Source organism: Petromyzon marinus, chromosome 1 (assembly GCF_048934315.1).
Source record: "Petromyzon marinus isolate PM22_M1 ecotype Great Lakes invasive population chromosome 1, UKy_Petmar_22M1.pri1.0, whole genome shotgun sequence".
Classification (NCBI taxonomy): Eukaryota; Metazoa; Chordata; class Hyperoartia; order Petromyzontiformes; family Petromyzontidae; genus Petromyzon; species Petromyzon marinus.
The window spans coordinates 14,013,197-14,036,909 of record NC_133667.1 but is presented as its reverse complement, the minus strand read 5'-3'; the positions used below and the strand labels follow the sequence as shown (position 1 = coordinate 14,036,909).

General features: G+C 49.5%; 2 protein-coding genes and 1 long non-coding RNA gene across 6 annotated transcripts in view; 2 read left to right on the top strand and 1 right to left on the bottom strand.

Annotated features, from left to right (window-relative positions):
- The window catches only part of LOC116943106 (uncharacterized), an 88,431-nt gene that overhangs the window by 24,761 nt on the left and 39,957 nt on the right, over positions 1–23,713 (top strand). The window lies entirely within an intron of this gene.
- On the top strand, positions 3,920–21,747 carry LOC116942319 (uncharacterized). 4 transcript variants are annotated; one of them, XM_032954093.2, is made up of 5 exons: positions 3,920–4,516; positions 5,957–6,462; positions 7,346–7,432; positions 18,606–18,665; positions 20,400–21,747. In XM_032954093.2, exons 2-5 carry the CDS (start codon positions 5,958–5,960, stop codon positions 20,981–20,983), a joined length of 1,236 nt encoding a protein of 411 aa, XP_032809984.2. In that variant the 5' UTR covers positions 3,920–4,516; position 5,957; the 3' UTR covers positions 20,984–21,747. The 4 variants fall into 4 exon arrangements, with proteins under 4 accessions (XP_032809984.2, XP_075925366.1, XP_032809993.2 ...); XM_076069251.1 differs by lacking the exon at positions 20,400–21,747 and adding an exon at positions 18,816–20,393; XM_032954102.2 differs by lacking the exon at positions 18,606–18,665.
- LOC142929820 (uncharacterized) lies at positions 8,691–18,817 on the bottom strand. The gene is made up of 2 exons (XR_012945975.1): positions 13,497–18,817; positions 8,691–13,446 (listed from the first exon to the last, which is right to left on the bottom strand). It is a non-coding gene; the product is annotated as an uncharacterized LOC142929820 (long non-coding RNA).

Sequence of the window (23,713 nt, the reverse complement as noted above, 5' to 3'; positions counted from 1 at the left end):
CCAGAGAACGGCCTACTTGAGCAGATCAAATCCATCCTCGTGGCCTATGGTGCACACAGTAGAGGGTAAGGTGATAGTGCTTTTCCCTACCATGTTTCCACTTAGTGAAACATTTTAATTTTCAGAATTACATTTAGCCACATTAAATGCAGAATCTAATTTTATGTGATGGGTTTTTTTTTTCATGTACAGTTATTGGTGGCTAGACTGAGACCATCTCACTCCAGTTGAGAACCCGTTTTAATCACGGCCTGATTAATCCCAGATTCGAACCCAGGTTCTATGGTACCAGCTCAATACCCGGACTTGTGAGCCACCCGGCCAGCTTGCATTACCGGGATGAAAGCTCGCTTGCGGCAGATCCACATTGGATATGTATGTATGTTGAACTTCTTTCGCACCGTATGTAGCTAACTGTGCTAATCAGAGGTGCGGGATATCAGCTGTAATGATGAAATGTGTTACTGTGGACATTTTTCACGGTGTTGTGTAAGGTATACTACTATGCGGTTTTGTTGAATAAAAGACATGACATCAAATAATATCCTTTTGGCTGATGAATTTTGTTCAAGGCATACCTTAATGACTGCAACTGGTAAAACGAATAATACAACTTATCATTATAATTAACAAGTCAACATCCACACAGGTAACGAGACCGTTCCATTTGCAGATAAAATATCATTCTGCAATGCAGGGGACATTTAAGGTGTATCCAGGGTTTTTCCATAGCCCTTTGGGACCCATTCGCTTAACCTTCAACAATGTGAATTCAACCTTGATGAAGCTTGGAAAGCTGGAGTTCATAAGAACTTGCAAACACCTTGTGAAAGACCCAACGCAGATGATCCCCCGGTTTTGGTCGACCCTAAAACGCAGATGCAGATATTGTTCGTTAGTTTCTCAATCCGCTTGTTCTGGTGAGGGTTGCGGCGGTATCATATCGAGTAGGGCGGTCCAGAACTCCCTTTCCTTGGCGACGGACTCTCGCTCTTCCAGGGTAATTCCCAGGTAATCCCAGGTCAGCCGAGCGACATCGTGCCGCCAGCATGTCCTGGGCCGGCCCCGGGGGTTCTTCGCCTAGATGCAGATACCTGATGTACAAATTAAAAATTAAAAACCCTCAGGTGTGCGACTGTGGTCATCCAGAACAGACAGTATGTGGTGCCGCCTCAGCGGAGCAGCTCCGTCGGGGGCTGTACCCACCGCCGTGACACCACCACCGGGGGGTGATAACCCCCCCCCCCCCCCGCACGAACGCACACACACCCCACGTAGAGCCGGGAGGGGAGGTCACCTGGCCGACGGGTTTTTATCCAGAAGCTCCTAATGGGATCAAGCTTCATGGTTTCCCGCAGCCAGGAAATTGGGCGATATCCCCCCGTAGCTGACGTGCACCGCGGCGCCGTGACCTGATATTAAAATTACGTGGTCACGGCGGAGGCCGTAGAGCCACCGCAGATGAAATCACACACACACGGCACTGGGCGTGGAAACAGCGGTACGCCTTTGTTATAGGTAGAATTAGGGACTCACACACACACAGCACGGCGCGTGGGAACAGCGGTACGCCTTTGTCATAGGTAGAATTAGGGATCCCAATAACAACGAGACAGGAGCATTCCGACATCTGAATGGACAGGGCAGCCCGGGGTGTGGGAACAGCGGAAAGCTTTTGTTATAAGTAATATTACAGAGCCGAATGTGAAAGGGACGAGAATAACTCGGCCTCCGATTGGGCAGGGCGGCACGGGTACGGAAGCATCTGAATGCCTTTTGTCATAGGTGGAATTATAGACACTAATATGAAAAGGCACGGGCGAGCAAGTGCAGGGTCCGTGCAATACCTTTTGTGATAGGTAGGATAAAAAGCAGGTGAGGGAGACGGTAGAGGGGTGTTCTTCAAATCATCGCAGGCCACGGAGCAGGAGAGTCAGCCGTTCAAGACGTCCGTGTGACGAGCTCCAGCGCAGCCAGGCTCAACCCTCTACGGAGACGACCCACAGCCTCATCCTTCTACAGCGTTCAGCGCAGCAAAGTGGAAGTAAGCGCGAGTGAGAGAGAAGTGAGTTTGCGTGATTTAATCGAGAGTGGAGAGCGGAGCGACAGGCAGAGTAAATTCAATCTAGGATCCCAGGGGGAATAGGCTGGCACCCACTGACCCACACAATTACGCGAAGCTTAACGGGTTACTCGCGGTAAATAAAATCACTAGTAGGGGGATAAACTGTGTCGTGTGGTCTTTGGTAGTGTGAAGAGGAGGGCAGAGCGTGCTTGGTGTTCGCGTACCTGTACGATCGTTTACAGTAGTGTTTAGCGCCCGCGTGCCTACGCGACTATTTTCGGTGGTGTCCAGCGCTCGCGTACCTGTGCAATTGCTTACAATAGTGCTTAGCGCTCGCGTGCCTGTGTGACTGTGTTGCGGTCGCGTGCCTGCGCGATTGTCTAATAACGAGGTAGCGAGCTAAGCGCCTGGCGTGCGCGTATTCGCGCGGCTGTTTAAACGGCCCTTTAAATCGGAGCGAAGTGACCCCCCTCCAATCAGCAGCACGTGCACGACAGACGCCTCTGGCCTCCCACCCCCGACCCCCCACTACATCGCGTGTGATTGGTGCATGGGGCTCGGCAGGTGGTAGCGTCGTGTTTGTTATTGCCTGAGCGCGTGGAGCATGTGTGTGAGGGAATCACGCGTCGGCGCGCCGCACCTGTTTGTTCACGTGCGGGACGGGGTTTTACTTTGCGAGCGCGCTCACCGCGGCACGCCGCCACTGAACAGCGTAGCGTGTCGTAAGTGTAGAGCAGGCGGCCGCATGCAATTGAAACATGCCTACGCGGGTAGCCGCAAAGTCGGGGGCGCAAGGGGGCGAAGATTTGGTGGTTGGTAGCCCGGACCCCACAAAACAGCCGGGGGGTAGTGGGACGAATTTAACGGGGGAGTCGGGGGACAACGGCCCCGACAATTCGGTGATGGCGGGGGACAGTAGCCCCCACAAGTACAACATATAACGACGCAAGACATCACAGCAATACACTCTGCTGCGCCTAATGCGGTTGTCTGGCTTGGCCACCTTGAATGTGAAATAATAGTTCCTCTGCATCTACATCAGCCGTACGAAAGAAGAAGTAGGCCCGACTTTGATGATGTGCGGTTAGGTTGTGTGCAACTGGTATGTGTGAGTGGTGGTTTATTTGACCAGTAGACTCTCTCGACTATCCGCGAGTGGTTTATCCGATTTGCGGTTTAATCGCGCACCTGAGATTTTGACATAAATTACTAATTGCTCATGGTTTTTCCCTTAAACCCAAATTAATCATCTAAACATAGACATATATAGAGACCAGAGGACACCAACAGGCGAACAGCACAAAGACAATAATGTAATACTGGCAAAGGAGGTCTCGTGATGTAGTTGCTCACCCCGAGCTCTCAATGTCCTGTTAGTGGCGTTGTCTTTGTGCTGTTCGTCTTTTGGCATCCACCTTTGGTCTAACACCGTTTTCACCGCAAGTATATGTGGTTAATGCAGACATGATTCCTTGCAAAGGTTTCGGTTTGGTGTTTTAACATCTGAACACCTGTTTTATTGCCAGAAAGGGGAAAACCCTATTATCATGCGGGACGTCCATAAATGACGTCAAGCACCTGGGGGGGGTCAGACATTTGTGACAATGTGTGACGAGGGGGGGGGGGGTTGAGAAATGTGACGCCACATCAAAATGCGCAACTTTAAATAAATATAAACACGTTCTACTTAATTAAATAGACTTTTTAATAAATGTTTTCTCCTACAACATCAGAGTGCAGCGCCACATTAAATACGCACAATGACAATAGTTTAAAGTGATTTGAAGCATGTTTTATTTTCAAAATGGAAATATGGTTTTGGGGGGGGGGGGGGGCAGAGCTTTGTGACGTCATATTTGAGAGGGGGGGGGTCTGACTTTGTGACGCCGTGTGACGAGGGGGGGGGGTCAAAAATCGTCCAAAATCGCGTGACGTCATTTATGGACGGCCCCATAAACTAACAACTACCCATAGACTCAACACTGCCCATCAACTCAACGCTGCACCTCCGATTATAATTATCACGGTTGGGCGACGTGCTGTGCGAAAGAAGTTCAACGTGCGTCCCTGGGTGTTGGGTTTCATCGACACTGCCGCAGAATCGAGTGGGTGTCAAATTGCCGCGGTCCCTGACTTTTTTTTTTATATAACAGGTCCCTGCAGGGTCTGGTAGGACAAGTCTCTGCGCTGTCTATTGCTGATTTTACACCCAACAGCACGAGATTTCACTTCGTTAAAGTATTGAAAGGGGACGGACGGACAGACGGACACATTAATCTATTGCAGGCTGGTACACTCAGTTTACAACTTCGTTCCTACCAGTAAAACGTTATCATCCACATCAGCAACAACACCTACTACTACTACAACAACAAATACACATCATCATCATCATCCGTTACAGTAACATCGTCGTAAGCTTGCCTGGGCCCGGAGACTAAACGGAATCGCGTACGTAGTCTATGTCTGTCTGTGTGTGTGCGTGTCTGTGTGTGTGTGCGTGTCTGTGTCTGTCTGTGTCTGTCTGCGTGTCTGTCTGTCTGTGTCCGTGTGTGTGTCTGTGTGTGTGCGTGTCTGTGTGTTTGTGTGTGCGTGTGTGTCTGTCTGTGTCTGTCTGTGTGTGTCTGTCTGTGTGTGTCTGTGTGTGTCTGCGTGTCTGTCTGTGTGTGTGCGTGTCTGTCTGTGTCTGTGTGTGCGTGTCTGTTTGTGTCTGTCTGTGTGTGCGTGTCTGTCTGTGTGTGTCTGTGTGTGCGAGTCTGTGTGTGTGTGTCTGTCTGTGTGTGCGTGTCTGTCTGTGTGTGTCTGTGTGTGTCTGCGTGTCTGTCTATCTGTGTGTGTGTTTTTGTCTGTGTCTGTGTGGAGAGCGATCGTGTAGCGGTTAGCGCGCTGCACTATGAACCTGGCGACCCGGGTTCAATTCCCGCTCACGGCCAACACCCCAGTGACGATTATTTGAACCGGTCCTGGGCCTCCCCTAGATCGACTCAGCCTTAAATGAGTACCTGGTGCGATGTGTAAACATCGCCACTGGGGAGACAAAGGCGGTCGGGCGTGGTGCTGGCCACCCACCCCTCGTGTACCGTTCCGGCCTTCATAGGTGCTCGCTAACAGCACTTGCCCCAACAGTCTTTTACAGGCTACACGGGGGATCTTTGTTTATGGTGAATAGGGACTGCCTCCAAATGCCAAGCTGCGTGTTAAATTGACTTTGTTAAAAAACAAAACCAACTGACTTCACCGGGGGCTCTGTCGCATGGGGGTGGTGATTTGGTGCATCAACGGCAGCCATATTACATCAGGATGAATTTCCTGGCAGCTAATTGGCTGGTGTAGTGATGATGTCATCCCTAGCGACCACTGTATGGCTGAGACACAAATAAAAATATCGCTGCCTGCTCGGAATTATTATTATCTCGGTCCGGCTATCCGGGGTTTTACTGCAGCTTCAAAGACCAATTCTATCGATGCTACCTCCCCTTGCCCATTACATGCATTTCAGTTAACCTGTGTTAATATGTTTAACTAGACAATGTTCTAAACCTGATCATGATCTTCAGCTGTTTGTCAATGGCCAGGGGACCAGGTTAGACATCATTCGGCACTGATGCTGGCAATTTCCTGGAATGAAATTCGGATAGAAGGGCTCATAAGGCCATCTATCTCGCCCTTAAAAGAGACAATTAGTCTCAATGTGCACTCAACATCATCAGACATTGTCTATTCACTGCTGGAGGAATTCATCCACATGCCGTCGCCATCCCTCGCAGTTCAATGCTGCTTCCATCCATCTTCGCGTGAACTGATTTCATCGCTGCACCTCCACGGTGGTTATGAGAAGTTTCTTGTCTTCATTGCATTCATCACTGTTTTCAAATATTTACGTCCCATCAGAATGGCATGCATGGTGACCACCCCAGTGCTGGAGCCAAGCGGGGACTTCCCAGCGTGGCTGAAGGCACAGGGCGTGAACGCGGAGGTGGCCCAGGCCATGGACTCGGAGCTGGGCATCCGGGACTACGGGGTCCTGCGCGCCTGCGTCGGGGACGGCCTCGTGCGGGCCGAGCTGCTGGCCACGGCGCGCGACCGCCTGCCCTTCGGTTTCTACGCCGTGCTGCGGCAGGTGGTGAAGGCCTTGCAGGGTGCCGAGCCCCGCGACGCTGGGATGCTGCGCTGGGACGACGCCGCCGCTTCCTCCCCTGGCGACGTGACCCTGGGAGGCCTGGTGGAGGTGCTGCTCGGGCTGTTCAGCGGCCTGAGCCGGGAACTGCTGCTGTCCGTGCAGAGGCTGGGAGACATTGATAACACTGGAATGTGCGCTGTTGGCTCCCCTTCAGCCAACACTGTCGTTTTTCCTGAGAACAGTGTGATGAATGAAATTGAAGATTACAAAGTGAACGGTAAAGTTGTATTCTTGTTCGCCGACCTTATTTTATAATCTTGGTTCTTTCAGTAAAGTCACGTAAATAGAAAGAAAAAAAGAAAAAAATGAAAATAAAAGTAAAAATAATCATAAAAGCAAAAACCCACGACGTTTCGATCGCAACACAAGCAGTCTTCATCAGGCAGAGAGAAAAGTGGGGGCAAGCCTCCAAATGTAGCTGCTTATGAGGCTTGTCCCCACTTTTCTCTCCGCCTAATGAAGACCGCTTGTGTTGCGATCGAAACGTCATGGGTTTTTTGCTTTCATTACTATCAATTTATTATTTTAATTTTATTATTTTTATTTTATTTTCATTTATTTTTTACGTGACTTTACCAAAAGAACCAAGAATATGAATTCCTGCAGTCACGAAAGTTTTAAGTATAAACTTATTTTATAACATTAAATATCTCATTATGAGACCTCCTTTGCCAGTAACAAGATATAGGAATAGGTTTTACCCTTTTAACTGGCACAAAAACTGACACCTTTATTCAAGGCATCATGTTTGCAATAACCACAACACAAGCAGTCAAAATGCAAACAAAAAAGACAACTCTGATAATAATATGCACTGTCCTTGAAGAAAGCTGTCTCGGGTGTGGACCAATCAAATTCAAGGACAGTGCATATTATTATCAGAGTTGTCTTTTTTGTTTGCATTTTGACTGCTTGTGTTGTGGTTATTGCAAACATGATGCCTTGAATAAAGGTGTCAGTTTTTGTGCCAGTTAAAAGGGTAAAACCTATTCCTATATTAAATATCTCATTTATGGTATTTAGCCATTGGATTTAGCAAACTTGTAAAAGAATGCATAGGTTTGGAAAATAAACCCGCAAATGCATTATGCTTTATACAGATGAAGGTGAGAAGAACTTCATTCCAGATATGGGAGAATCGCAAGCTGTGGACGCATCACCTTTAATAAAGACGGAAGCCCTTGAAGGTAAAACCAAATTATAAACCCAATTTTAACGTTTCCCATTCCCCTCTAATAATATTCATCCTTTTGTCAATCTACTTCTGTATGAAGGCCTCCCCACCACACGTTGGTCATGATAATTGTTGACCATACTTCACCAAGCTGCTTGATGCAAGTTGGTGAAGGTGGTTCTCAGGACTGCTTCAGATTTCACCTGCCACAAGTGTAGAGGTGTTACGGGAGGGGGACATGCGGTTGTAGGGCGGTGGCCACACACACGTCCGCTACGGCCACCACCCTGGGGGGCTGTGGGGGACGCTGTGATCCCTCCCAGCCCCAACCCTCAGTGAGGAACTGTATAAAAGGGGGGACCCTGAGAGCTGAGGGGCAGTTCGACTCGAGCAAGATGAAGAGCCAGTGAAGAAAGAAGATCAACTAGCTAGATCCTGGAACTCCTTTGGCCCGCTGTCCTTTTGAGGCCCGATGTCCTTTTGAGGACCGGACTCGTGTGGCCGGTGATCGGGACCTGCGCCAAAGCTGGGCCAGGTCAGATAGCCTCTTAAGAGAGAACCAGGATAGAGGGAACCAGGGAGCTAGCATGGGCTAAGGCTCGGGAAACGTTCCCTCTATAGAGTACAGGTGAAGAGGCTGTTACCTCATCAAGTATCAGATTAGCCACTGTAGAGTGAAGTGTCTAATAAATACATGTTGCCTCCAAAGAACAAGTCTCCGTAGTCAATAAGGCCACTACAACTGGTGACAGAAGTGGTTTTTACCTGCACGAGATGGTGTTGTATATGTAGGTGTGTGAAAATTTGATGCAAAATAATGAAAGTTAAATGAAATTTGAAATCCGCCTAATTTATATGAAATTATGTTAATTTATGTAATTATGCTAATTTGAGAGATAACCATATTAATTTATGCGAGTGGGTGTGGCTATGTTAATAACAGCCTTTATGATAATAAGGCCCTGCCTCGTTGACAAGGGTCTGTTATCAATCGGGACAATGCAATTAATCGTATGCTGTTATGCTAGTGTCAAGAGTCAACTCTGCTTCGTGGTTTAAGTTCGTATTATCGATCAGGATAATACAATGATTCCTGCTTTAGCATTTACCGAGTATGGATTAGAGTTTATGTTAGGTCCCCAAGTTCATATCATTCTCGCTTTAACATTTACTGAGTATGGATTAGTATGTTTATGTTAGGTCACCAAGTTCATATCTCATCACAGAACCAGATCTTATGCATAGATTTCAGGAAAGAATCACACGACCACTTCTGCATTAATCAATGTATTCTCTAATTAAACCTTAACTTTAAAAGATACAGCTCTCGGCTTGGAATTACAACACAGTATCAACACAGTCTCATCAATGACTAGGTTGTTTCACTTTGACAACAGCACCTGTGGTTAATTCCGCCACGTAACGCGAGCTCTGTTGGTGAGAGAGAGTCGTTAAAACATGCATATGCTAATCTAAATAAAAACCTTAACCTTATAATAAATGATTATACTTGAATTGTTCACGCAGTACCGCACTTATTCATAGATCCATAAGCAACCCTTATCACATTGTTATCACATTAGGTCACGGAACAGTTGAGTATTCTGTAGAGTACGCGAGTGCGTGCGCGATCAGTAACGAGAAGTACTTAAAGATTATATGACGATATTAATACGAAAAAGGCGATCAAAAACAGTTATTATTCCCAAAGGCACAAATATCTCAATAGATCCATCGGGTAGATTATATGATTACCAGAATGGCTTAGGGTGATGGGGTGCAGTGGGGTGTGCTCTCTCCCCTGATATCCTTATCTTGGACTAATGTTTAATTAATTGTGGACCAGATCGCCTGATAAGGAAGCCGGTTGGATACGCTATCCCCCCCCCCCCCCCCCCACGTGAGCGTTGCTCCGTGGTGAAGGTGTCAAGGATTCATTCGTATTGATGGATCGGTTGGTACTTATGCGATTAGAAGTACAGCCCAAAACAAAATATTAAGGAGGAAATATTACGAATGTACTTATAAACGACGGAGTGTTCACTCGATCTGCCGCGATGCCTTCACAGCCACTGATGGCCTATGGACTTGAGTATTGGCTTCTGGTTAAGGACCCGTGCATGTTTGAGTGATATGAATTGTTTTGAATAGTCAGTATTTGGAGTTGAGACTTTAGGTCAAGCGAACGCCTGATTTGTCGTGTAGTGGAGCAGTGTGCGTCATACGTATCAGTTGATTAAGCTCGGCCCACACTGGTTGACGTAGGCTGACCAGCTGACACGTTGTTGTAGTTGCGATGGCCTGTCGGTAGATGGCGCACACAGCACGCTTGTAGCGTGCGCGGGAGGTGAGTTGGCTTGGCAGCTGGCCCACGTTGTTGTAGTTGCGATGGCGTACACAGCACGCTCGTAGCATGTGCGGGAGGTGACGTTGGCTTGGCAGCTGGCCCTCATTGTGTCGCTGAGTGTTGACCACCGATTGCGCTATCGGCGCTGGTGATGCACATTCGTAGCCTCGTTGCTAAACAGCGACCCTCGCCACCCCGGCGGGCGGCGGAGACCTCCGCGTCGACAGAGGCCGACCCACGCAGGGGCGATTTGAGCTGCCAAGCGGGTCTTGCCTGCCTGCAGATGAGATGGGGAGCCGCTCCGATGAGTTGAGCCCCGATGGGCCGGCTCCGGTGAGCCGACCGGTGAGCCGACCGAACTCAGCTGAGTTCCGGACGAACTGAGTTGAGGTGATGAGCTCCTTGCTGAGCAGCTGAGGAGCTCTTTTGAGGAGCCCCGTTGATGAGTTCCCCCGAACTCTTGCTGATGAGATGGCGAGCTCAGCTGATGGGCTCAGCTGAGCTGAGCTCAGCCGAGCCGAACCGGACTCCGATGAGCCAGCCGAACTGAAATTTCAATGCGGCAGCGTCCTCTTTTATGCCAAAATCCTTCCTCTTGACTCCTCTCCACAAGGTGGGGCTTCTTTTGGATTTATCGGTGTGTCGTGGTCTGGAGCGTGTGTCCGTATATGTGTGTCCTTGTGTATGTGTATCCTTGTGTGCGTCATTTACGGCCTTGTTCTATTGATTTCTCTTTCCATAGACCATCAAAAAACAGCAGGTGTTACAAATCGTCTCAAGGCGGCTTTGTCTGTGTGGCACAACCTTGAGGGAGGCGGAATTCTCCCCTGTGTGACCGACTCTCACCGCTTCCCAGACCCAGGCCCCCTCTTTTCATACCATCAAAACAACAGGTGTTTCAAATCATCTCACAGGCGTCTTTGTCTGTGTTACGTAACCTGGAGGGAGGGGCGATGTTCCTTCATGACCTTTACCGACGCACGGAGAAATGGTTAAGTTTTTTTTTAAGTTTAACATTTTCATCGCAGACTTACAGTTATAATTCTGCACGTGACTCGAGGTCTGCTGTGTTTGCTGTGTCAGTCTTCCATCGTGGCGCTTGACTTTAGCTCCAGGGAAAGTGCTCTCTTAAGCGTATGTATACTCGGAACATGTACGGCAGGGAGACAAAGGTGGCTGGGAGACCCTCTTTTTCCTTGGCCCTCGGTTTAACATTGCTCAAGTATCCGCAAGGCCATGCCAGCGGGACATAGCTCATGGCGAATAGCGTTAACATTAACGCTCTATGAAATTACATGGTTCCTTTAACTGAAACTCCCTGTTCCACTCTCTCTGCCCCATTATCGTGCAACTGCTAGCTTTAGCACAGACACCCGATGGGGTCTCTCCCGCCCTCGCTTCAGGGCTGCGCCTTGAGCTGCTTCTCTGTCTACACACGCCGTTCATCTCAAGGTCTCCATTAATTTCGTCATTCCGTCTGGTTGTGGTGGGGGAGTGTTATCTACAGGACTCTCCCTTCTCGCGAGTACAGGTGGCAGCAATAATGAGTTGACTCTGATTCTTTCCACTCTTATCTCTAGCGTGTCGAGGTCAGTTTCACATGCTGCATTCAGTGTTGCCTCTCTCCACGCCCTTGGTTTTTCTTAGGCTCTTTGGCTTACGTGTTTTTCCTTCTCTTGCTCTTTGAATTAACACTGCATTATTAGTCGCTTATGTCCCGAGGTTAGAGAATTCGTTTTGACTTAGAAAAATATTCTGTATCATAAGCTTCGGTCAGGTTGTGCAGAAACTACGAAAGGTGAATTAACATGCAGTATTGGATTAGCAAATAGGCAATAGTTCATTGATGTAGCTCATAGCCTTGTCTCCAATTGGAGCGAGCACGAGGATCGATAGTTTAGCCTACTCCTGTTGTTGAATTTCAAACTTTAATGCTAGAAGATGCAGAATAAATGGTTGAGCTTTTTGACTCACCTATGTCTAGGCTAACGCGAACTCTCCACGACCCTGGGCTCCACTTACGTCAACCTTGCAGCTTGCGCTCAGCTGTTTTTTTTTCAAAGCGGCCCGTGCTGAGGTTGGGGGAGGTTGTCCTTGGAGCCTATTATTTATTTAATTTATTTATTTAACTATAAGGTGGATAGTGTTAGTATCAACGCTCTGTGTGATCATGCCTTGCAATTTCCCCAACCCAATTATTGCCATGGTCTGCTGCTGAGTTCGTTAGCACGCTCTTGTCTCCGCTTTCACACGCTACGGGAGGACAAGGCGTCTTTTTGGCTTACGTGTTGTTTTTCAGTTTACTATTCTCTTATGTGTTTTATTCATAAAAAAATTATATATAGGTGTATCGGTTAATTTCTTGTTAATATTAATTTTGGAAAAAGGTGCATATCCAACAATGGACACGAGGAGCACAGTTCGTGGGCGCGAACCAGGCCAAGTTGACGACCCTGCAGAGGCGGGTCCGCACGAGCCGGAGACGGAACCTGGGGCGATGCCGGTGCTTCAACAGCCATAGCAGCCGCCGGGCACGCCGCCACAGTCGGGGGGTGGGCTTCGGGATGCTCACTCCCGCCTCGCCGAATTACTGCTCGCCGCCGCCTCCATACTTAAAGAAATTACCCATACGGGAGGAGCGGGGGTGGGAGAGAGGGGGGAGAATCGGCGGAAAACTACCGTTCCCGCCACTAACACGGCGCCGCAAATTGAAATTGGTGCCATTTCCGGGGTGGACTCCGGGGGTGGCAGGGGCCGGGCACACCACGTGGGACGCGGCACCCAACCACCGCTCGCCACGTCATCCCCAAGCGATGGCCACGGCCGTAGCCAACCAGGAATCTCCGCGCCAGAAGCGGTGCGACCTACGGAGGGGGCCACCATTGCACTGTACGAGAGTGCTGTACGGGACCATCATCGGCAAGCGACGGAGCAGACGTTCCAGCAGCAACTGTCCGTTTTAACAGCGTTCACAGCTGACGCAGGCGACTGGGGAGCCTTCCAACGACGCTTCCTCACCCACCAAGAGATGTCGGGCTGGTCCGACGATGAGGCGCTGCGCGCCCTCCCAGCGACTATGGACGACGACGCTCTGGCTACCCTAGTGTCAGCCCCGAGATCGCGTCGCTCTACACTGCAGGCAGCGCTCCAGTTGATGGCCACTGTCTACTGACCGCCATCTGTGAGTCGCAACCATTTTCACGAATGGAGGAAGGGCGCGAAGGAAATGCCTCTCGCCTACCGCACAGCTCTTTTGGCCCTCGCTAAGGCGGCTTTTCCGCGGATGGACTGCGAAGGCATCGATGCCATGGTAACGGAGAAGCTCCTAGTGTTGGCCCAGGAGCTGGGCATCGTTGTCCTGGCAGCAGATGATGCGGACATATGCTCGTTGCGGGTCGCCAAGAACATTCATGGTCACGAGGTCCTGAAGCGGAACCGGCCTCTCATCACTGCCGCCTCCACCTCGGAGCGCAGCGAGCCCCAAGACGCCCAGCCATCGGAGGAGGTCTTCGCTGCGACTCGTCTGGGGGATTGGAGGTCGGGTGGCCGACAGCCTCAGTATCCGGCGCGCAAGCTGGAGCAACCGAGACCATCGTCAGCCCTCGTCACCTGCTACAAATGTGGCCTCCGAGGCCATGTTGCATCGGGGTGCCGGGCTCCACGGCTGCGTGCACCAGGACCTCGGCCGGACGACGCCCAGGCTGGGCTCCACGGCTGCGTGCACCAGGACCTCGGCCGGACGACGCCCAGGCTTCCAAGTCATCCCAGCAATCTCCGGCAAGTCGCGGCACCACACATGCTCGGCCCCCCCACACGCTACACACGACTCACCGCGCCGCACATGACACATCACGCGCCACGGGCGCCAGTTCAGTGAGGGGTGGTGCGTTTGGACGAGCGCTCGGTCCGGGTCAGTGGTCCGAGTTGGCTCATAGGGTGGTTGCTGCGTCGGCCGGATCGTCTGTGGTTGCGGGTTCCATTGAGGGAGTCGAGGTTCGGGTACTGGTTGACACTGGGGCATCGGCAACGATTATCTCCGACCTGATCTATAACATACTCCCTGTTCAATGTCGACCATTACTGCCTGTTGACGTCCCGTGCTATGCAGCAAATGGAGGATCCTTGGGCATCATCGGTCAAATCCGAGCGAGAATTTGAATTGGCGATATTAAGCTATCTGGGCCAGTCTTGGTTTCATCGTCTCTCGCAGTCCCATGTTTGTTGGGAACGGATTTTTTGGCTGAAATGCCGATTAAGATCCTCATTGATCAGGGCTGTATTGAACTTCCTTCGGGCCGCCGCATAGCGTTTTTGGTTTCCCCCAGTGGTATAGGCACAACCGCTGCGACTGTACAAGCAATGGCCACCCAGACGGTACACGTACCGCCTGGGTCGCAAATGTTGGTTCCCCTGCGGCTGCAAAAATCTCTCGGCATAGGGGTAGCACCACATGGGGTCCTCTTGGGTTCGTCAAACGGAGCAGTGAAGGAGCTGTAGTTGTTGGTGGCTCAGGCGATAGTGCAGGCAGACAGGGATCCCTTCATCATGGTTCTAAATGCGGGTCCTCAAACGGCTGTGGTCCCACAGGGGACCGTGCTCGCTCACTCGTCGTCGGCACCAATGGCAGAACCGGTGATTGGGCATGTGCATGACGGTCCCACTCCACAGCCGGAACTAAGCCGGGATCAGGGGTGGTTGGATTCACTTTGTTCTGAATCCAGTGACCTGTCCGGTTCGCAACTTGCTGCACTGCGCGCCCTGTTGCTCGAATTTTCTGACTTTTTAGCAACCACAAATATGATATCAGTTGCACCGACTTGCTACGTCACCATATTGACACGGGTGATGCCGCCCCCATCCGGCAAAATCCTTTCCAGTTAAGCCCTGCCAAGAAGGAGCATGTCAAATCGGCTGTTAATGACATGCTGTCGGCGGACATCATTTCCCCTTCCACCAGTCCATGGGGGGCCCCATCGTGCTCATCAAAAAACACAATGGGTCTCTGAGGTTTTGCGTAGATTTTCGTCGCCTGAATAAGATCTCTGTGGCCGATGCATATCCACTCCCCAGAATGGACGAATCATTGGACGCCTTGGCGGGGGCACAATATTTCTCCATGTTAGACCTGCTATCGGGATTTTGGCAACTTCCCCTGGGCGAGGAGTCAAAACCCAAGACCGCTTTTAGAACACCCTTGGGCCTATTCCAGTTTAATCGGTTGCCCATTGGACTCCACTCAGCTCCCGCGACATTTCAGCGCTTGATGGAATTGGTTTTGGCCGGTCACCAATGGGATACCTGTTTAATTTACCTGGGCGATGTCATTCCTGAAAATGCGGTCCGCTAAATTAAAGTTCAAGCCACAGAAGTGCCACCTCCTCCGGGAATCTGTGCGGTATTTGGGGCACATAGTGAGTCGTTCAGGTATCTCCACTGATCTCGCTAAAACTCAGTGCGTCAGCTCCTGGCCTACGCCCACTTCGGTCAGTGAGGTTCGTAGCTTCATAGGGTTTGCCTCATACTATCGGCGGTTCATCGCAGACTTTGCCACCATAGCCAAGCCCCTCCACACTCTGACGGCAAAGGGCCTAAAATTTTGCTGGGGTCCTGAGGAGGAGGCCGCCTTCCGCTCCCTCAGGGACGCCCTCGTGAGTGCTCCGCTCCTGTGTTACCCTGATTTCACTGCACCCTTTGTGCTCGACACGGATGCCAGTAACACCGGCATTGGCGAAGTGCTCTCGCAGGTCATTGGAGGAGTCGAACGCGTCGTCGCCTACGGTAGCAGGGTTTTATCTCCGGCAGAACAGCGGTATGCGTTACCCGTCGCGAACTATTGGCTATCGCTTTTTTTATCCAACAGTATCGGCCGTATCTCTACGGGCAGCACTTCACTAACCGTACGGACCACGCGACATTACAATACGCACTCCGTGTTGACCAGCCATCGGGACAACTGTCTCGATGGTTGGAAGTCCTGCAGGACTACCAATTCACGACCACTTACCGGAAGGGTGTTCGCCATACGAACGCTGATGCCCTGTCGCGACTGCCAGTCGGCGGGGAATGTGCATGTTTCCTTGGATCGGGACGTTGCAAACCGAAATGTGTTGTCCCGTCCACTGTTTTGGCCGCCGCCGCTGACACACCGGCTCCGGGTAGCTCTCTCTCTCAAACGGGTGGGGATTTGTTACTTAATTTGACCCTCGCTGACTGGGGCCTGCTCCAAATGGGGGACGCGTCCCTGCTCACGCTACGTCGTAAGGCTGGCGGCTCCACGGACGGTCGGAGAAGGGTCGATTCTTGGATAATGCGGGAGGGTCTCCTTATGAATTGGGATGGAAAAGCCCTCCATTACACAATTGTTGTGCCGTCCGCCTTGCGGGGTAGGGTCATTCTGGCCGCTCACGAGCGGCTGTTGCATTTGGGGTTTCACAAGACCTTAGCCATGCTCCTCCTTGACTTCTTCTGACCGGGCATGGATAAGGATGTGTCGATTGTTCTCAAAGGATGTGTGCAGTGCGCCCAGCGAAAACCGCCAGCCAAAGCGGCCTGTCCACCGTTACAATCCATTCGAGTCTCTCGTGTCAATGAGCTCGTCGGGCTCGACATTTTGGGGCCATTCCCGGCAACGCCTAGGGGTAATAAGTACCTGCTGGTTGGTGTCAAATATTTAACTCGTTGGCCCATGGCCTGGCCACTCGCTAACCAGTCGGCAGCGGCCGTCGCCGAGGCCTTTGTCCAGGGCTATGTCCTGGACAACGGCGCACCGGAGCGGCTGCTGACCAATCAGGGAAATAATTTCTCGAGCTCCCTTACTGCGTGAGGTACGCAACCTGTTGGGAACAAAGAAAGTGCGTACCTCCCCGTACCACTTGCAGACGGACGGGATGGTGGAGCGGCTCCACAGGACATTCACGTCCATGCTGTGCCATCAGGTGTGCGAGTCTCAGGTGGATTGGGACCTCCAAATCCCGGGTGTTCTTGCCGCCTATAGGATGGCTCCCCACGCGGCAACTTCGTATTCCCCCTTCTTCCTGATTTACGGCAGGGATGCTGATCCGCCCGTGGATGACCAGTTGGGGATTTCAGTGCCCCACCCTAAATACAAGTTGGCCAATCATGTAAAATTCAACCTTTTGAAATTGGCCGAGGCACGGGAGGCTGCGGCACAACATTCATGCTCTCGCCAATTGGCGAACGAGCGGTTGCGTGCACACCGCACACACACCCACGAGTGGAAGCCTGGCGATAAGACATGGCTACACCGTCTGCAGGTACCGTTGGCAACATCCCCTAAACTGCTGAAGCCATGGAGAGGGCCGGTTGAGGTTGTGCAGGTCGCACGGCCACAATGTGTTTGTATTAAGTGGGGGAAACGGCTATGGTATGTTCACCCCTCACGACTGAAACCGTTCATTTCACCGCATACATCCCATGGATGTCCTAGTGGCCGAGCATGTGATGTGTCCGTCGACTCGGGGAATGTGGTACCGTCACCTGATCCTCACATGCCACTGCCTGTTCCACTTCCAGGCACACCGGAATTGACGGCTGACAAAACACATCGGCCACCGGAGCCGGACAATGAACATGGAACCAGGCAGCCCACACTGTGCCCTCAGGGGCTGCCTGCCTCAACCCTCAGACCACCATTCCCTGCCCCGTACGACGGGCCAGCCAGTCGGACTCGGGCTAAATCACGCCGGTTTTCGTGAGGGATGGTTGCTCACTGTCCAGGCGTTCTTCTCCTCACGAACTACGCATCGGGTCGGTCGCGTTGCGTCACGGGTTCCGGTGCCGGGGGGGGGATATATATATATTTTTGTATATATTGTGTATAGTGTCTATTTGTACAGGTGGGTTGGGGTAATTTGTTGTTGTTGTTCTGTTCTTGTTATTGAGGCACATGAAATTCGGGTTCTTGTTAAACAGTTTTGATTTTTTTGTTGAGTGTTGTTGCAGCCGGGACGGCTGCGGGCTGTACAGGGGGGGGTGATGGAGAGGTGTTACGAGAGGGGGACACGCGGTTGTAGGGCGGTGGCCACACACACGTCCGCTACGGCCACCACCCTGGGGGGCTGTGGGGAACGCTGTGATTCCTCCCAGCCCCGCCCCTCAGTGAGGGACAGCATAAAAGGGGGGACCCGGAGAGCTGAGCGACAGTTCGACTCAAGCAAGATGAAGAGCCAGTGAAGAAAGAAGATCAACTAGCTAGACCCTGGAACTCCTTTGGCCCGCTGTCCTTTTGAGGGCCGGGCAAAGCAAGCCAGGGTGCGACACCAGAGCCTCGAGGCCCGATGTCCTTTTGAGGGCCGGACAAGTGTGACTGGTGATCAGGACCTGCGCCGAAGCTGGCCCAGGTCAGATAGGCTCGGGAAACATTCCCTCTATAGAGTACGGGTGAAGAGGCCGTTACCTCTTCAAGTATCAGATTAGCCACTGTAGAGTGAAGTGTCTGTAATAAATACGTGTTGCCTCCAAAGAACAAGTCTCCGTCTTTAATAAGGCACGACACAAGTAAAAGCCATGGCCGTGAATCAAACTATGGGCTTGGTTTTTAGCTTAGTGTGTTAATCCACTGCACCATTGCTGCAACATTCACCTCTTTGTGTTTCTACATCTCTATCTGTCTATCACTGTCTGTATCTGTGCTGTGTGTCACTCTGCTCTCTGTACTGCCGCGGGAATGCATACGTCCTAAATTTCATAATGCCGAACACGCAATACAAACCGAAAACACATCGGAGGAGCGCACATTGATTTGAGAGTCCACAGCAAAGTGCACCATTACCGTTTTCTTGAGGGAAAGGTATGTATGTATGTTTAACTTATTTTGCAGACATGGGAGATTCGAACGCTGTGGATGAATCATCTACAATTAAGACGGAGGCCCTTGAAGGTAAAACCGAATTATAGAGCCCACGTTTGAACAATTTTTCCAATATTTGCAGTCATATCACAGATATGTTTCTAGCTCTTCATCATCACCATCAGCCATGATCAATCCACCGATGGGTTAAGGTTTTCGAAAGTCATCGCCATCTCTCAGAGTCTCGCGATGAAAGTCTATCAAACTCCTGCACACGAGATGATTTCATCGCTGCATCTCCATGGTGGGCATCATCTCGGACATGTTGCCTGCTTAGGCTGCCACTCTTTTTAGCCTCGACCACCGGCCCTTATACGTTTTAGCAGAGTGTACTGCCCAAGCCCATTTTTTTACAGTAAATATGACTCGAAACAGGAGGAATTGTCCACGTTTCTGGTGTTGTATATGTCGGTTATGAAATTTTTTATGAAAATAATCAAAATTAAATGAATTTGAAGTTTGCGTAATTATCCGAATGTATGTTAATTGATTTAATTACGCTACTCTGCCAGCCTCGCCATCCTCGGTTGATCGCGGGGCCCCTTGGACCCTGCCGCTCGCCGCCCTCTTCTGGCGCTCGCCGAGCTGTGCCTTGTTGAACTGTCGAAAGCGCTATTGTGTGTGTCGTGCTGCTGTTTTATCCGAAAAATCTCCCCTGCGTCTCTTGCGAGAGGAAAAAAACAGATGCTCACTCTGCGTTGTGGGGGGGGGTGTAGTCCGTGTGTTCGTGTGTGTCCGTGTGTGTGTGTATGTCATTTTATTGAGCCATCTGTTCCCCCTTCCTGTGATCACCGTCGCCCTCCTCAAGGTGTTACATTTCTGGCTCTCCCGCGCTGTGGGAAGACAAAGGCGGCCGGGAGGCTCTCTCTCTCTTTCTGGCTGGCCCTCGGTTTAACCCTGCATCATTATCATTTTTGGTTTATGTTTCCCGAGATTATTCCTATAATGTCAGCTTATTCTTGTTGTTAAGTTTCCCTTGGACTTTCTGTTAATTAAAAGTAATCAAATCCTGTCTGTCCGGTTGTTCCACCGTCCTGGAAGCTGCTCGGCCCCCTTCCTCCTTTTGATCTCGAAGGGTGTTACATTCTGGCTCTCCCGCGCTGCGGGAAGACAAAGACGGCCGGGAGGCTCCTTCCTATGGAACACAGTCTATCTTGGCTGTGTTAGCTCGTCCCATTCCGCCTCATTCCTTCTCGATAACCCTTGATGTAACTCTGCATTTTCTGTCCCCAAGATTTGTGATTTAACAGTTCATCATTAGATGTTACCTCCGATATTCCAAGGGTTTTATACTTTTGCTCCCTGTCCGCATACATACACGATGTCGACCTATTTACTAAGTTCTAAACTTTAACCCTCGTATTAATAGCAAAGAAGGGTAATATGTTTAAATCTCTTTCTGTATGGCGTCACTCTGTCTGCGGGCTGACGAAGGGGGGGGGGGGGGGTTCTCTGAAGCCTGGAATTCCCCCTTCCCATTCGGTGACCCCGGGCGGCTGTGTTACATCAAATAGGTTTGTTTGTGAATTGTCCTTTGGCAATCTGGAGATTTTGCAGATAGTCGCTAACCTCCCTTTGCCCCGAGTTTATTATTTATATTTTTACGGCCTTTTTACGATCGCCAGCTGCTTTTTGCTGGTCCTTGTCGTAGCGGGTGTTATTTATTTATAATTTAAAAAAAAACATCGGCAAGTATTATTAATATCAATTTTGGAAAAGGCCTATAGATACAACACACATTTTTTTGTATTTTCCCCCACACAGGTGCTAGTGGCATTGAAGAAAATTCGGGGTTCATCGTGCAAGACGTGATTTCACTACAAGGGATGGGACTGAACTTCACAAACTTCGAAAAAGTTGCTTCGTGTTCACGGCTGCAGCAGTATCACAATCGGCAGAGGACTGGAAGTGAAATGCGTACGGATAATAATTCTGCAAAAACTGGACACTATCACGGGCGACAGGAATCACCAAACGCCATTGAGGATTTGCCTAGCAGTCGGCAGGATCTTGCTGTTGAAGAGGCCGACCGATCAGTTAACCAGCTGGACACGTTAAGGTCGCTGGAAGCGAACGGGAATGTTAACTTGGTGAACAAGCCATACGAGTGCGCAGTGTGCAAGAAGAGCTTTGTGCGGCTTTCACTTCTTAGATATCACCAACGCATACACACAGGAGAGAAGCCGTTCCGCTGCGAGATGTGCAACCGGTCCTTTTCGCATTCTTCCAATCTGAAGGTCCACGAGCGCACGCACACGGGGCAGAAGCCCTACCGTTGCGATATTTGCAACAGCAGCTTCTCGCGCAGTCATCACTTAACAGATCACCAGCGCACGCACAAGCCTTGAGCAGAAATAGTGGTACAAGAAATACGATTGTTGATTTGTGCATAATTGATTTGTGCTACTAGACATCTGTGAAAACTACTGAACATCTGTGAAAAAGTGCTAGCTTATCGAATTCCTCCAGTATAAATACATATTCTGATTTTCAATAATTGTGCTATCAGTATCAGGTCATGAAACAAATGATCCATTCAGAACTCTCACATAGAGGTGCAACCCTTTGTGCTAGAGAACGGCCTACTTGAGCAGATCAAATCCATCCTCGTGGCCTATGGTGTACACAGTAGAGTGTAAGGTGGTAGTGCTTTTCCCTACCATGTTTCCACTTAGTGAAACATTTTAATTTTCAGAATTACATTTAGCCAAATTAAGTGCTGAATCTAATTTTACGTGATGGGGTTTTTTTAATGTACAGTTATTGGTGGCTAGACTGAGACCATCTCACTCCAGTTGAGAACCCGTTTTAATCACGGCCTGATTAATCCCAGATTCGAACCCAGGTTCTATGGTACCAGCTCAATACCCGGACTTGTGAGCCACCCGGCCAGCTTGCATTACCGGGATGAAAGCTCGCTTGCGGCAGACCCACATTGGATATGTATGTATGTTGAACTTCTTTCGCACCGTATGTAGCTAACTGTGCTAATCGGAGGTGCGGGATATCAGCTGTAATGATGAAATGTGTTACTGTGGACATTTTTCACGGTGTTGTGTAAGGTATACTACTATGCAGTTTTGTTTAATAAAAGACATGACATCAAATAATATCCTTTTGGCTGTTGAATTTTGTTCAAGGCATACCTTAATGACTGCAACTGGTAAAACGAATAATACAACTTAGCATTATAATTAACAAGATCAACATCCACACAGGTAACGAGACCGTTCCATTTGCAGATAAAATATAATTCTGCAATGCAGGGGACATTTAAGGTGTATCCAGGGTTTTTCCATAGCCCTTTGGGATCCATTCGCTTAACCTTCAACAATGTGAATTCAACCGTGATGAAGCTTGGAAAGCTGAATGGAGTTCATAACTTGCAAACACCTTGTGAAAGACCCAACGCAGATGATCCCCCGGTTTTGGTCAACCCTAAAACGCAGATGCAGATATTGTTCGTTAGTTTCTCAATCCGCTTGTTCTGGTGAGGGTTGCGGCGGTATCATACTGAATAGGGCGGTCCAGAACTCCCTTTCCTTGGCGACGGACTCTCGCTCTTCCAGGGTAATTCCCAGGCGATCCCAGGCCAGCCGAGCGACATTGTGCCGCCAGCATGTCCTGGGCCGGCCCCGGGGGTTCTTCGCCTAGATGCAGACACCTGATGCACAAATGCAAAATTGAAAACCCTCAGTTGTGCGACTGTGGTCATCCAGAACAGACAGTACAACATATAACGACGCAATGCCCCAATCCACAAATACCAAGAAGACATCACAGCGATACACTCTGCTGCTCCTAATGCGGTTGTCTGGCTTGACCACCTTGAATGTGAAATTATAGTTCCTCTGCATCTACATCAGCCGTACGAAAGAAGAAGTAGGCCCGCCTTTGATGATGTGCGGTTAGGTTGTGTGCAACTGATGTGTGAGTGGTGGTTTATTTGTCCAGTAGACCAAGGCCGTAATTATAATATATATTCAAATATGCTCAAAATGTCCCCCCCAATATATTGGTATAAATTATATTTCTGTTTATATGATTGTGGTTATGGTTGTACTTTATTAAACCCTAATCTCTACCATTACATACAATGAACCAAGAAAAGGTAAAAAAGAAGAAACAGAGCAATGTACTACAAAACACTATTAGACATTATTGTAAAAAATAAATAAAATGTCCATCCTATGTGTTAGTGAATTTTTTATTTTAGGCAGGAAATTAGACCCCCTGTAAGATTTGGACCGCCCCCCAATGTTGACTCCATATTTACGGCCTTGCAGTAAACTCTCTCGACTATCTGCGTGTGGTTTATCCGATTTGCGGTTTAATCGCGCACCTGAGATTTTGACAAATTACTAATTGCTCATGGTTTTTCCCTTAAACCCAAATTAATCATCTAAACACAGACATATATAGAGACCAGAGGACGCCAACAGGCGAACAGCACAAATACTGGCAAAGGAGGTCTCGTGATGTAGTTGCTCAGCCCGAGCTCTCAATGTCCTGGTAGTGACGTTGTCTTTGTGCTGTTCGTCTTTTGGCGTCCATCCTCTGGTCTAACACCGTTTGAGACGAGGCTGTAAAGAAAGTTGTCTCTGGTGTGGACCAATCAGTTTCAAAGACAATGCACATACTGTGAGAGCATGCTTTTTTGTTTGCGTTTTCACCGCAAGTATATGTGGTTAATGCAGACGTGATTCCTTGCAAAGGTTTCGGTTTGGTGTTTTAACATCTGAACACGTCTTCTTTGGTTCTTTCGGTAAAGTCACGTAGAATGAGAATAAAATAATAAATTGATAAAATAAAATAACACAATAATATTCTCACGACGTTTCGGCCACAACACAAGCGGCCTTTGTCGTGAGAATATTATTGTGTTATTTTATTTTATTAATTTATTATTTTATTCTCATTCTACGTGACTTTACCGAAAGAACCAAAGAAGATGAATCCTTGCAGTCACGAAAGCTTTAAATCGGAATCTGAACACCTGTTTTATTGCCAGAAAGGGGGAAACCTTATTATCATGGGGGCCGTCCATAAATGACGTCACGCACCTGGGGGGGGGGTCA

Excerpts from the sequence above, each read along its gene's own strand:
- LOC116942319 (XM_032954093.2), top strand. The coding sequence starts at position 5,958 with ATGGCATGCATGGTGACCACCCCAGTGCTGGAGCCAAGCGGGGACTTC. Across the intron at positions 6,463-7,345 it reads TGAAGATTACAAAGTGAACG|ATGAAGGTGAGAAGAACTTC; the intron begins GTAAAGTTGTAT and ends TGCTTTATACAG. Across the intron at positions 7,433-18,605 it reads AAAGACGGAAGCCCTTGAAG|ACATGGGAGATTCGAACGCT; the intron begins GTAAAACCAAAT and ends CTTATTTTGCAG.